General features: G+C 32.4%; 1 protein-coding gene across 3 annotated transcripts in view; it reads left to right on the forward strand.

The window, feature by feature from the left end:
- The first annotated feature begins 482 nt into the window (after positions 1 to 482).
- The window catches only part of LOC114324434 (uncharacterized), a 28,361-nt gene continuing 13,752 nt past the window's right edge, over positions 483 to 15,091 (forward strand). The window contains exons 1-5 of one of the 3 annotated variants that reach the window (XM_050646232.1): positions 483 to 1,661; positions 7,341 to 7,439; positions 8,579 to 8,674; positions 11,113 to 11,315; positions 11,596 to 11,784. In XM_050646232.1, the coding sequence (XP_050502189.1) occupies positions 1,646 to 1,661; positions 7,341 to 7,439; positions 8,579 to 8,674; positions 11,113 to 11,315; positions 11,596 to 11,784 (603 nt within the window). In that variant the 5' untranslated portion in view covers positions 483 to 1,645. The remainder of the gene's footprint in view (positions 1,662 to 7,340; positions 7,440 to 8,578; positions 8,675 to 11,112; positions 11,316 to 11,595; positions 11,785 to 15,091) is intronic. The other 2 variants (XM_028272286.2, XM_050646233.1) reach the window with 2 other exon arrangements.

Genomic DNA, 15,091 nt, shown 5'->3' on the forward strand with positions numbered 1-15,091 from the left:
CACGATCAAATATATCTACCAAAAGGCAACGGCTAGTATAATACTGTCTTAAGAAAATTCTCTGCAACTTGTCTTTAAGTATCAATATACGCATAAGAATTCTTAGATGTTACGTCTTTAGTGTCCTCCTATACGGAGTTGAAAGCTGGAGCCTGACAGAAGATGCCATAAAACGGTTAGAGGCGTTTGAAATCTGGTGCTACCGACGTATGTTGAGGGTCTCATATATACACCACACAACTAATATAACTATTCTCCAGAGGCTAGGAAAAGACAAAGAAATAATTAACACCGTAAAGAACAGAAAATTGGCTTACTTCGGCCACATTATGCGTAATGAAAAATACCGACTGCTGCAGTTGATTATACAAGGCAAAATTGAGGGCAGGAGAGGCCCTGGACGTAGACGTATATCCTGGCTGGCCAATCTTAGGAAGTGGACTGGTCTAAAGTCAACTGATCTGTTTCGAGCTGCCGTAAATAGAATAAGATGGGTCAATGTGGTCGCCAACATCTCCAGAAGATAGGCACTTTTAGAAGAAGAAGCTAGTATGTTCTCCGACCCGGATGCTTTGTTGTTCTTCATGGATTTAGGTGCTTGTTTTATTTGTTTTTCTTCCACGTTTACATATTCGCCGTGTACTCAGTGTAACAGTCGCCGTGTACAGTGTTATAGATATCTCTGTCTTCATTTAGTTCCCTTGCGTAATGCTCATTCCATGCATCTATCTGGATGGGCTTTTGTTTGATGTGTCGGTTTTCAAGGTTTTTATTAATTTCCAAGCCGCTGATGATCGCGCTCCTCCGATGTAACAGTCAACTTCTTTACATTTTGCATCCCATGTTTCGTTTTTGTTGTTCCTTGTCATTTCTTTAAATATTCTTTGTTGATCGTTGTAGGTATATCACTTTATCTTCAGGGTTCTTAGTGTTCAGCCATCTTTTGCTTTTGTACGCTTCCTGTTTCTTATTTCTTTGCTCTTACAACTGTGTATTCCAAGTGATTTTTCCCGCTGATCTGTGGACTGTACTGGTCTCTTCGCCTAGAGCTTCTTGTGCAAGTTTGAAATTCAAATTCAGAGGATCAAAATAAATGAGAATACCGAATACCTACACTCCGAAGCTATGTGAACTTTGATTGGCCGCAAATCAGCCCTGGCCTCTAGACGATTTCATAATATTTTGCAAACACTTTCATTCATTAACCAGTTTGCAAAAAGTAATTTTGTTTACACTTGTTTTAACACTAACCTTGATAACGTCATTTTTGAAATTTCAACGATCAACAAACTCGCAGCTATATAATGAAAGTACGGCGCTGATGTTGAAGTTATTTTTAATTTGAGAAGAAAAGGAAAGAGACTTGGAATATCTAGTCCGCAGTTTTACTGATACACAAAGTCGAAGTTATTTTAACCATTAAGTGAAGTGTTGGATTATTTCATTTACTAAATTACAAATTACTTATTAATAAATAGTATGTATTATTGTTGTTATTATATTGTTGTTGTTATTAAACATTTGAACGTTATGCTAAAGAAACTGTCATGTCAAATGGATTGTTGTTGGTTAATAATAATAATAAAGAAAAGGCAATCAGTTCAGATAAGGAGCATTATAAAATTTCGATGCTTAAATTACTTCAATGTCTTGTTTGTTACGTAATTGTTGTACATATTTTAGTGAGGCATGATTATTTCTGCATGCATGCACCATTATATATTTATATTCAGGCCTGCAGTGCCTGCAGAGAGGGCGATAGAGCCGCTAGATTTTAGAGATTTTTAGTGACTACAGACTAGTGTTGCCAGGTCCGATTTGTTTTTAATCGGTACATAAGCAAAAACAAATCGGGATTTAGGGTTGTAGATCGGGACAAATAAACAACAATAGCCCAGTAAATGACCGTTTTGGAGTGTAATTTTCAGAGTCAACTCCGAATTGCATGAAAATCTGGTTTTAGGTTCTACTTACTGTCTACTTCAAAGTTGAACTTGTACCGTTGGTTGCTTTTACTTGGGGGGTGACAGTTACAGTTACCCCTTCTGGGGAAAAAACTCGTGTTTAAAGTAAGTCCCAAAATGGATTAACTGACACCCTAAAAAACTTTTGTTCTATATAATTTTTAAACTAAGTCGATACTTTTCGAGTAATTTTAGCGAAAAAAATATTCTTAGCAAAAATGTAGCTTTTAAAAATGCAAAAAAAAAATTGTATTTTCAGAAAGTCTATAAAACCAGTAAAAGCAAAGTTGTAGCTCATCAAAAATACGTTCTTATTCGTCAAATTCCAAATCGAATTTTTCAACTTGAAATAACCTAAAAATTAAGCAATTGTCGGGCAAAACATAATAAAATTTTTTAAAGTGTTTAAAAAAATCTTTAATTTTGTTTTATATAAAAGTCTCTAGCATTAAAACTAAGCGAGTTTCGCTCAAAATAAAGTTAGCTCCTTTTTTTGGTAAAAAAAAAATCGAGAAAATCTCCCCTTATTTAGCACCGTACATAAAATTAATCGTTACCGCTTTACCATTTACTTTATATGTTTATTGTTAATACGATCTGTAGGGTTTACCGGTTGGGACTGCTTAGTTTTGAAAAAAATTGGTTTTATAGTAAAAAAAATTTTCTTAAAATATTGGAAAATGCTCTTTTTTCAAAATAACTTAAAAAGTATTAGGGATACTAAAAATCGGAAGGAGTGAAAAGTAGGTAGGTTTTGCTTTTATAAATATGATAGATTCATTTTGTTTTTCTGTAAGACAAAAATTGGTTAAGATATGGCTGTTCATATTTTGCATACACTCGTGATTAGTGACTCGTTCAGGCCCTTTGAATCATGTAACAAATACATATAGTCGGAAAAATGAAAGATTACCCATGAACGATCATATCAATCACATATTATTCAGATTATTAATAAACTCTCTCTCTCGTTTTGCTATTTATGGAAAGACAGCAAATACAAACTATGTGATTGATGTGATCGTTCATGGGTAATCTTTCATTTTTCCGACTGTAAGTAAGGTACATTGTTTGTAAAGCAGTAACAATTAATTTCATTTGGGGTGCTAAGTAGGGGGAGATTTTCACGGTTTTTTTACCAAAAAAAAGGAGTCGACTTGATTTTGAGCTAACTCACTTAGTTTTTATGCTAGAAACTTTTTTAGAACATAAAAATAAAGCTTTATTAAAAAAGTTATAATTGGTTTTTTCCGAAAAGTGCTTCATTTCTTGGTTATTTCAAGTTGAAATATTTAATTTGGAATTTAACGAATAAGAACGTATTTTTCATGAGCTACAACTTTGGTTTTTTTTTCGATCAAATGCTTACTTTTTGAGTTATTTGTGAAAATCGCCTGAAAACGTGATTTTTGTCGAAAAATACACATTTTCAATCGTAAATAACTCGAAAAGTATTAACTAAGTTAATTAACTATAGAACTAAAATTGCTTAGAATTAGTCAATTTATCCATCTCTGGACTTATTTTAAACGCGCGGTTTTTCACCCCCAACTAGGGGTGACTGTCACCCCCCGAGTAAAAGCAACCAACGGCCCAAGCCGTCCAAATTTTCATGCAATTCGGAGTTTTTCCTGAAAATTACACGGTATCGCCAATCGCCGTATTTCCCGTTCATTTATTGGACTACAAGGTGTTTCTATAATCTGTATTTAATCCTACATAATAAATCAGACGAAATTACAAAAAAAAAATCGTAGATTAAGTAAATTATTTATTTTTTATTAAAATTATAGTTTTCATTCGATTTTGCCGCTTTTAGGAGTGCCTTATTTTTATAACATAGTTATAAAATTCACTGCAAGTCCACCTGAAATTGGTTTTCGTGGGTGAAAATCGGGACATTTAGTGTCCTGATCAGGTACAAATCGGTACGCGTCCCAGACCCCTGAAAATCGGGACGTCCCGCGCAAATCGGGACACCTGGTAACGCTACTACAGGCGTAATGTTTTCCGTTTTTTCTCGTTTTTTTTTCGCGCTCGAAAAGTACTTCTACTCTATTTATTTTGGTAAAAATTGGTTGTATTCGATGGATTTTTCTGTAATCTGAATTTTTTTTCTAAAACCTGCCTGTTTCCTACTTACTTACTTACTCCGTAGCGTTACAACCCCTTGTGGGTTTTAGCCGACTCGACAACAAGCCTCCACTTTTCTTGGTCTTGAGCAACCTCCATCCAATTCTCCACGCTCATCGCCCTTAGGTCTCCTGCTATATTATCTCTCGAGGGCGTCCGCGTGGTCTCCTTCCAGTTGGGACTTCCTCTTACACAAGTCTTACTGTTCTTTGGCCCGAATGTCTTCTGAGGTGTCCTGCCCATTGGAGTCTTCTGGATTTTATTTCTTTTATTATGTTGGCGTCTGGGTATAGCTCTTGTTCTTCGAGCTCTTTGTTTGTTCCCTATGTTGGTAAAAATCTAATTTTGTTTCCAGTCTACTTAATACTCTAATATTCTACTAAGTATTACTATTCTAATAATATACTCCAATATTCTTATACATATGTAATATAACTTGTAGAAGTGATTTAACATGCTTATGAGTCGGTAATTCTCGAGGTCTATTTGATCGCCCTTTTTGTGTGATAAAATGGTAAACGTAATTTTTGAACATCTTTAACAAAAACAATCTAATCTAAAAAAACAACTAAAATCGTTGTTTACATGCCGTGCATCTCTTATTGAAATTTAGTAAAGTCATTGTTATTCCAGATGTTGCTAGAAAATTGTCTGGAATTATTATTTGAATATTTTCTGTGAAAAATACCACACATGTTTCGGATTCTAGAATTTTCATTAAAGCAATTCAAAAGAACAATATTTTGTTGGGAAAACAAATAAAACGAAAAATGTGTTTCGAAATCCTAAAAATTTGGTAGAACTTGCCAAAACAAATCTTTTTTTTAACGATGACTAAAATGTTTGTTTTTGGATCTTCCACATTTATTTATTAGATAGTGGTCCCATCTGGAACATAAAAAATTGAATCAAAATTAAACTTGGTAATATTTATAAGCGTTACCTATAAACCTGGTCTTATATACATGAGCGCCGCTAGATCATTTTCAGGGAGGTGCATTTGCTTCTTCACATAAGTACTAAATATTAACCAATACAAAAAAAATTTTGTCCTGTCAACAATCGGTTATCGGTTCTTTTTGAGTTCAGAAAAGATTCCTACAATGCCTACAAACATTATTTTTGATGGACAAGAATAAAAAAGTCACTTGGTGCAAATCAGGGTAGTGTGGCTTATGACATGCTCTTCCACTTCATGAAAAAATCGACAAGGGTTCTGTTTTTACAGACCTGCTACATTTTCGAGTTGACTTGGAAAACGAGATCCTGAAGAATCATTTAGAAACAGGAGCAAAAGATTTTTTATACATCTCGCATCAAATTCAAAATGAATTGATTCAAATTTGGTTCTTTTTCTTCTTTGGACCCAAAACCTTAGGATTGGTTCTTCTTTATGAGAACGTCGAGAAACGGTAAGGATGAATCAGTCTCTATCTCTATTGTGAACTGGATACTGGGATGTATACCATTCAGATGGGTTTGAAAAGATATTAGAGCATCCCTGCCGTGGAGCCAAATGATGAATGTAAAGTCAACATGTCGTAGCTAACATGTGGATTTGACCATAGATGTGGATAGTGCTCGGGTCTCGAAATCTTTCATAAAGATATTGGCAATTACTGTTCTAGTATCGTTTCACTTGTTACCAACATTCCTATACATATATGAAACCCTAAATAATCTGGAAACTAAATACAGTATCATTACATTTAGTCTAGTCGCAACATAGGGGGTCTCGTGGGTACTTTTAGGTCGCCGCGATTTGATGGTGATATTATAGGTTTTTTGGGTCGCTGAATCCAATGGAAGTGGTCTGGAAGCCCAAATGTGGTGCGTTAAATTGTTATTAACAAATTATGGCAAAATTAGGTGTTTTTCAGGAATTATTAGAAGTTCTGTAAATAAATTGATAGTCTTAAGGTCTTCTCTGGTGTATTTTTGGTCGCTGTGTTCTTAAATGTGTTCTTATTTTGTCAATAACAAAATAATTGTTTATTCGCCGAAAGCTCGAAATGCCTTATCTAAAGCAAGTTTGTAGTCTTTTTCATAGTATTTTTATACAGTAAATCGATTGTCACTAGTCGTGATAGCTTAAACCACGTTCCGACTTTGTTATTAATAAATTATTGCAAAAATAACGGTTTATAGTACGTTCACTTACGGTTTTTGCTCTAAATTTTAAAAAACCACTTGAATTGACATAAAATTTGGCACACACATACCTAGCTAACATGTCAAACAAAACAAGTGATATTGTGCCGAATCCCTTTTTAGGGGTTGAAAAAAGAAACCTTTAAAATAAGTCCGGAAGTGGATAAACTGATTAATTCTAAGCTTTTTTTGTTATATACGGTTTTTCCACTAAGTCAATACTTTTCGAGTTACATATTTGGTTTTTTGTTGAAAAATGAACATATTCACTCGCAAATAACTCGAAAAGTATTGACTTGGCGAAAAAACTATATAGAACAAAAGTTGCTTAGAATTAATCAGTTTATCCAATTCTGGACTTATTTTAAAGGTCTCTTTTTTCACCCCCGAAACGTGGTGAAACTCACCCCCAGGATAAAAGCACACATCGGCACAATATCACTTGTCTTGTTTGACATGTAAGCTACGTGTATGCCAAATATCATGCCATTCCAAGTGGTTTTTTAAAATTTAGAGCAAAAACCGTGAGTAAACGTACTATAAACGTTATTTTTGCAATAATTTATTAATAACAAAGTCGGAACGTTGGTTTAAGCTATCACGACTAGTGACAATCGATTTACTGTATAAAAATACTATGAAAAAGACTACAAACTTGCTTTAGATAACGCATTTCGAGCTTTTCGGCGAATAAATAATTATTTTGTTATTGACAAAATAAGAACACATTTTGAGTAATCGCGACTAATCGCATTCTATTCAGCGACCAAAAATACACCAGAGAAGATCTTAACACTATCAATTTCTTTACTGGGCTTCTAATAATTCCTGAAAAACACCTAATTTTACCATAATTTGTTAATAACAATTAAACGCGCCACATTTGGGCTTTCCAGAGCACTTCCATTGGATTCAGCGACCCAAAAAACCTATAATACCACCATCAAGTCGACCTAAAAGTGTACACGGGACCCTCTATGTTGCGACTAGACTAATTGCATGTGTCCAACACTTATTTCATCTTAGATGTATGTATGTACTTATGTACATGTGTGTGGTGAGGATGTATTATTTACTTTTATTCTGTTTCAGACATGTCTTGTAGAGTAGTATTTATTCGTGGTGGAGTATTTAGTTCCGGAAGCCCGATTCTTGGTAATGTAATAGTGCAATCTGCCGGGAATGTGGAAGGTAAAAATCAAATAATGTGTTAGTAGTTAGTAGTAAATAGGAGAAATAAATTTACTACTTTTATTGGGATTAACCCCAAATTTTACTTAAAATAAGCTTATTTTGACGTTTCGATTTCCACTTCGAAATCGTTCTCAAAATACAAAACATTAATAAATTAAACAAATAAAAAAAGACACAATTTAATAGCACATAAAATAACACCAAAAATATTTTATATCCCACCAGATTGAAAACAATGGGAACCTTCTCTGGTTACACCTCCGAAGCTTCTAAATTTTGCAAGCCATAACGGATGCTGAGACTAAAGAAGATGAGGAATTTTACAATTTATAATTCACGTCCCATCTGCTCAGCGCGGTAAAGTTCCAACGAGAATGGTTCCCTTCGTACTCCAATCAGAGCAAACATGTAAATAAAAAATGAATAACTATTTTCAATTTCGTTGCAACACGAAACTACAGCCGCATCATATTCTAGTTCAATCAGAGAGTGCAGCAAGCACCTCTACCGGTTTCGAAACTTATTAGTCTCTCATCAGGAGGCACATATGCTCTCTGACCCAACCAGGACAAACCCCGGCGTGCAGTTACGCATTGCAACGAGCGAAATGGCAGAGATGCCCTAGCGGCAATTGGGGAAGGAGAAGGTTACCATTGTTTTCAATCTGGCGGGATTTCTTTCAATATTTTTGGTGTTATTTTATGTGCTATTAGATTGAAATCTTTTGCTAGCAGTTGTCGCTAGGGCATCCCTGCCATTTTGTTCGTTGCAATCCGTAACTGCACGCCGGGTTTGTCCTGGTTGGGTCAGAGAGAGCAGCATATGTACCTCCTGATGAGGGACTAATAAGTTTCGAAACAAGTAGAGGTGCTTGCTGCACTGTCTGATTGAACTAGAATATGATGAGGCTATAGTTTCGTGTTGCAACGAAATTGCAAATTGCAAATTTTCTTTCTTGTTACTTGAATTTAAGCTTAAGTAGGGAATTTAATAAATATAGATATTATATAAATTATATTTTCGTGTAAATAGTTTAGAATAAATAAATTAAAAATAAGTGTAAATAAATTAAAAACCAAATAAATTAAGTGTAAAATTCATTGCAGTAAGTAATGTAAAACGTTCATTATTTCTAGATATTACTTGCCGACTGCTTCGGATTGAAGAGACTCACTGGGGCGTTAATCATGGTGTGCACAAATTTGTTCTTAAAGAAATAAAACTTACAAAAGGTAAAGTACATATATATCAAAAGTCAAAGACTAAGTTTTCAATCTAATAAAATAACACATTAAACGATATTACAATATTGTTCTACATTGATCAGATTGAAAACAGTTGAAACTTTCTCTAGTAATAACCTCTAAAATCCTAGAGGCTTCTAAAAAAATCCAAGCCATACGTATGCCAAGACTAAAGGCAGATGAGGGAATTTTATAATTTATAATTCACATTCCATCTGCTCAGCGTGGTAAAAGCTCCAACTAGAAGGTTTCCTACGTAATCCAAATAGAGTAAATAAATTAAACATTAAAAATGTATAAACATTTTCAATTTCGTTGCAACTCGAAAACGCAGTAGCATTATATTCTAATCCAATCAGAGAGTACAGCAACTGTCTATACCGGTTTCGGGAATTTTTTGCTCCTCGTCAGTAGACACATATCCTCTTCTCTCTGACTGAACCAGGATACTCCGACGCGTGCAGTTACGGATTGCAACGAACGAAATGGCTGGGATGCCGTAGCGACATTTGCTAAGAAAAAGACTAAGTTTTTAATCTAATATCACATAAAACAATATTAAAATAATATTCTATATCCCATCAGATTGAAAACAGTGGGACCCTTCTCTGGTAACAACCTCCGAGGCTTCTAAAAATACAAGCCATACGGATGCTAAGACTATAGGAAGATGAGGGAATTTTACAATTTATTTCCTCATCTTCCTATAGTCTTGGCATCCGTATGGCCTGTATTTTTAGAAGCCTCGGAGGTTGTTACCAGAGAAGGGTCCCACTGTTTTCAATCTGATGAGATGTATAATAATATTTTAATATTGTTCTATGTGTTATTAGATTGAAAGCTTAGTCTTTTTCTTAGTAGATGTCGCTACTGCACGCGTCCGGGTTGCAACGAAATTGAAGTTGTTTATAAATTTTTAATGTTTATATCAAAAGTGTTCATTTGATAACTTAAGTATGTAATACATTTTAGTTTAGTATGCAAGGCACTTTACATGTCAATGCAACTAAAAACAATTTTGAACAAGCTGAAAATGCGAGCATTATCATAACGAAAACTTTGTTTATTTACGTATTTTAATTCATAAGATAGAAAATTGCTATTATGAAAAGTTGTTTAGAATTAAAAATTATGTTTTAATGTGCAATTATATCATTCTAATTTAAATGTTGTGAACTATAAAGGTACTTTACTCTTGATCGAAATTCATATTTTTTATATACCTCGTATAAAATTAATAAAATTTGATATATGATGGTTGCATCATAAATCTTAGACCATGAAGAGCTTTTATGAAGAATAACTTTTCTTCGTCAAATTAAAAATAAAAGAGTTATAAATGAAAATGTTGTTGGTATCCATAATTTGAGAAAAATGTTCAAATATTTTTTCCATTAGAAGGATGTAATTGCACATATCAGACCATAATTTTTTATTCCAAACAACATTTCATATTGTCGGTTCGCTAAACTCAGACACAACTGACTAGTGATTTTAGTCAGTAATTTTACCAATTTGGCAAAAAAATAATTACTAAATCGTTAATAATTACTAAACAATTAGTAATATGGCCAATTTTGGCAAAATTGGCAAAAAACAAAAAAATTACCTACTAAAATCACTAGCCAGTTGTGTCTGAGTTTAGCGAACCGACTATGATAACAGTTTTCATTTCATAACAAATGGAACAGTCCATGTATCATTAGGTACTCTCATTAGGGGAGGCCGTATACTCGTATAAACCTTTTTAAAATTGTTAATAAATTATTGCTTTCAAAATATACTCAAATTGTATTTTTGAACATCGTATTTATTTTATCGTATTTATTTTATTTACATCGTAATTATTATATATTTCATATATAATAATTAAATTCACTATCAAATGTCATTGATATTTTATTAATACTTTATTTAAAATTTAGTTTGACATTCACGAAGTGTTAAACTCAAATAATATAAATAACCTATGTGTTGCTTAACAAATTTAGATTAAAAAAAACTAGCCTACTTACTAGCAACGATTTCAGCTGACGTTTAGTGTATGGGCAGAAAATAAAAGGATTGTGACGTCACATTTTAGACTTTGAGGTCGATTATCTCGAAGACGGTTAGAGATATTGAAATGCCGTTTTCAGATTTGGATTCAGAAGACAAAACTACATAAGAATTTATCGATAAATATGCTCTAAGTATTGCAGGAGCGGCAACGCAATAACACACACACTTTGCGAATTTATAAACGAAAAGTTTTCGTTGAAAATCAATAAAAATTACAATCCGGCAAGCGAGAGCTGGTGAACTTCTCGTGTTGTGTATCTTTCGTTGTGTATTTTCGCGCAAGGTCACCCGACAGCTTTCGCTTGTCGGATTGTAATGAGCAAAAATTAATAAGATATTAATCAATTTTTCACTACATTTTTTAGTATTACGATTTAACGTTGGAGACCTCATCTTTCCTTTTAAATTTAATTTACCAAGTTCCGGTATTCCCTCATCTTACACACACAAGAATGGAACCGTAAAGTACTTTGTATCAGTTCTGATTCGGGGTCCTGTTTTTTCCGAGCTGACTGCAATGGAACAACTACAAGTCAATGCTACTATTGATATTGTTCAGCGACCAAAGGTAAGCAAGATTAATCTTTTTATGTATTATAGGTATTACAATCTGGTCGTAAATGACTGTTGAGATAATAGTTGAGATAATAGCACAAATTATCAAAAGAATTCTGATAATATGTGAATAGGACGCACATAAAGAGCTGTCTAACAAAGAGAAAGACTGTGTTACTGTAGGTGCTGGTTGTAAACGAAATATAAGGCTACTGTAATATGCCTTGATGTGTCGGAATCAGATTTTTGCTTCAAAAATTGGTTTAATTCTCTTTATTTTTTTTTAAATTTAGGTTCCTCTTTACGCTCATGCTGAACAAGAATCCGAGTTTTGTTTTTGTTATACTTTCCACGATGACATGAATTTAACAGCAAGTCTGGAAGATGATACGTTTTTCTTAGGTGAAACAATGATCATAAGGGTTGATATTGGTGATGAAGGTCCCAGCGAAAATGTCGAAATAACTGCACAATTATTTTTGGTAAGTTTTTTGTTGGTTTTTTTGTCGTAGACAGGGCAAATATTTGCCCTGTCTGTAATTATTATAAATGTATAATAATATACAGGGTAGCGAGAAAATCTGGCAACACGGTAATTTCTCGGAAACAGCTGGAACGATTTTTATAGATTTTGGTGAATAAAGGTCTTCTAATGCGGCTGATATTATAGTGGTAATTACATTGTTGTTAAATCTTCCGTTGTTCTGGAAATCGAATGAACTTTCTTATTTCAGATAAAACACCCAGTACATTTTCTGCTTTTTGAAGTCCTTGAGAAATACTGATTATTTTTTATGTTATATTCCCTATACCTAAATGCCATAATTTCGGAGCTATTGCTACATTTATCAAAAAAAAAAAAAAAATTATAAAAATCAATTTTTTCCGCCCGTGTAGACATTCTTTAGAAATATGCTTTACTGTCGTGGAAAATTGTACAATTTTATGGACAAAGCTTATAAAAAGTCAAGAAAACAAAACAAAAACAATTCAATTTACTAAAATTACATAAATCGTCAATATAATTAATAAAAATAATAATAATAATAATGCAGTAAAACAGAAACAACCAGTTCCAAATATAAATAAATTTTTAAGGTTCTTTGAATCATTGGGAATAAAAAAGGTCTTTTGTAATTTTTTTCTAAAGTTAGTATTCGTGCTACAATTTAAAACTGAAAAAAAAACGAAAATTGACAATTTTCAAGGTTTAAAAACAAAAGTAAAAAAATCATTTTTCAAATACGAAATACTTAAATTCAAGCTGAAACTTTCTATACGGTAAGTTTTTTGGTACGTTCTATTCTAAAACATTGTTTTTTAATTATTAATGAAGCGCATATGAAAGGACGAGCGATCGGGCTGCATTAACAACTAAAAAACAATATTTTAAAATAAAATAACACCAAATTGCTTATTAGACCAGTAAGGATCTGTGAAAAAACGTCTATTTTTGGATGTGAAAGGTGGCATTCGGATTTTTGCAGATAAAGTTAGATGACACCTTCAGTAATAATAATTGACTTATGCCCGGTTGCACCAACAGATCTTAAGCTTAAGTCGAGAATATCATAAGAATTAATATAATATAATTATAATATATTACAATAAGAATACCATAATATAATAATAGATATAATTGATAATAAGGTAAGAATCTAAAATTATGGTACAACGTAAGTGATACTCAAGGAGGCCCTATTTATAAGTAGATCCTAGCTAAGCTGGAGCTTAAGATATGTTGGTGCAACCAGGCATTATACTCCTTCTCAAATATGCCCGGAACATTAATAAAAAAATTAAAATATTTAAAAATTTCGAAAAACGTCGATTTTTTTCTGCTTTCTTTGCTTATAACTTTAAAACGATTCGTTTTGGAACAAAGTCGTAGAGAAATAAAATAAAGATAATTGAATTTTGTATGATATACGACTGGTCAAAAATGTCTTAACGTATTACCTTTTCTGCAATATAGCAATAAATACAAAATAAGGGGGCAAAATACGCCTGTTGTTATTCAATGTTTTTAACCACTTTGGTGGCACTTAGAACCTTAGTAATTCGCTTAGGAAATTCTTTGTAACATACTTAAACCGTGTACCAAATTTCATTAAAATCGACCTAATAAATTTTGCATAATAAATTTGCAATCTAAATGTTTTTAAAAAAGTTAAAATTTTTTAAAATCTTTCTGAACAAAAAGTAGACCATTTAGAAGTTGTCTAATTTTTTTTACATATAAAGAGGTGCTCTATCTATCTAATACACTTTACAGAATTAAAATCGGATTATTTAAGGGGCCTCAGCAATGTTTTAAACTTATAAACAATTTTTTGGCTTATAAACAAATAGTTTTGTTTAATAATAAAAAAATTAATTTTTAGCAATGCAAATAATTAAAACCGGTATAATTTGACTTAAACTTTCAAATGCTGTCAGCAGAATTGCTATTTTATTTTTTAATCAAACGTTATTCGCGTTCAAAAATTGCAATTTTTCGAATTTTTGAAATTTTCACTGCGTTTATCTCGAAAACTGCGCATCCTACGAAAAAACTTGTAAGAACATTTTTTGCTTATACCCAAGAAATACAAAAAAATGTTTTATTTTGCGAAAAATCGATTTTATGTAGTTCCTCAAGTTCTTTGTTTATAACAATCTTATCGACATCCGGATCAACTGTTACCCAAAAAAATGGTGTTCTACGGGTCAAAAAATACATAAAAATCTTGGGTAAGTCCATCTAAATAAAGGAGACCGTAGCACCCCCTCCTGGCCACAGGACTAATTTGTTTATAAGCCAAAAAATTGTTTATAATTTTAAAACATTGCTGAGGCTGCTTAAACAATCCGATTTCAATTTTGTAAAGTGCATTAGATAGGTGGAGTGCTTCTTTATATGTAAAAAAATTGACAAATCTTTGTATGTTCTAGTTTTTGTTGTGCAAGATTTAAAAAATTTTAATTTTTTAAAAAAAGTTTAGATTGCAAAATTATTATTCAAAATCTAGTAAGTCAATTTTAATGAAATTTGGTGTACGGTTTTAGCACATTACAAAAATTTTCTAAGCGAATTAAGAAGGTTCCAAGTGTAACCTAAGTGATGGAAAATCATTGAATTGAATAAGGACAGGCTTGTTTTGCTACCTTATTTTATATTTATTGCTATTTTGCAGCAAGGGTGATAAATTAAGACATTTTAACCAATCGCATCTGATAGAAAATTTAATTATCTTTGTTTTATTCCTATACGACTTTGTTCCAAAATGAATCGTTTTAAAGTTATAAGCAGGAAAAGTAGAAAAAAAAAAACGAAATTTTTTGAAATTTTTAAATATTTTATTTTTTTTTATTAATGTTCCGGGCATATTTGAGAAGGAGCATAAATCAATTATTATTAACGAAGTTATCACCTAACTTTATCCGCAAAAATCTTAATGCCACCTCTCACATCCACCTAAAAACAGATCCTTACTGGTCTATATCATTAGCTGATAAAATAAGGTTTGTACTTGAATTTAGACACTTCGTAGTTTTAAAAATAATATTTTTTATTTGTATTTTTGAAGCACATACACCGTATATTATATGCGAGTTTCGATGTAGTACAAATTTATATACTTGGGCTGCCTGATAACCAAGAATGGCGATTGCTTCTCAGAAATCAAGCGTAGATTGGCAATGGCCCGAACCACAACAATAAAATTAATTAAAATATGGGAAGATCGAACGATAATAAGGAATAATAAGCTCAGGTTAGTCAATGCTCTTATTTTTCCCATTGTTACA

The sequence above is a fragment of the Diabrotica virgifera genome, chromosome 3 (assembly GCF_917563875.1).
Source record: "Diabrotica virgifera virgifera chromosome 3, PGI_DIABVI_V3a".
NCBI lineage: Eukaryota > Metazoa > Arthropoda > Insecta > Coleoptera > Chrysomelidae > Diabrotica > Diabrotica virgifera.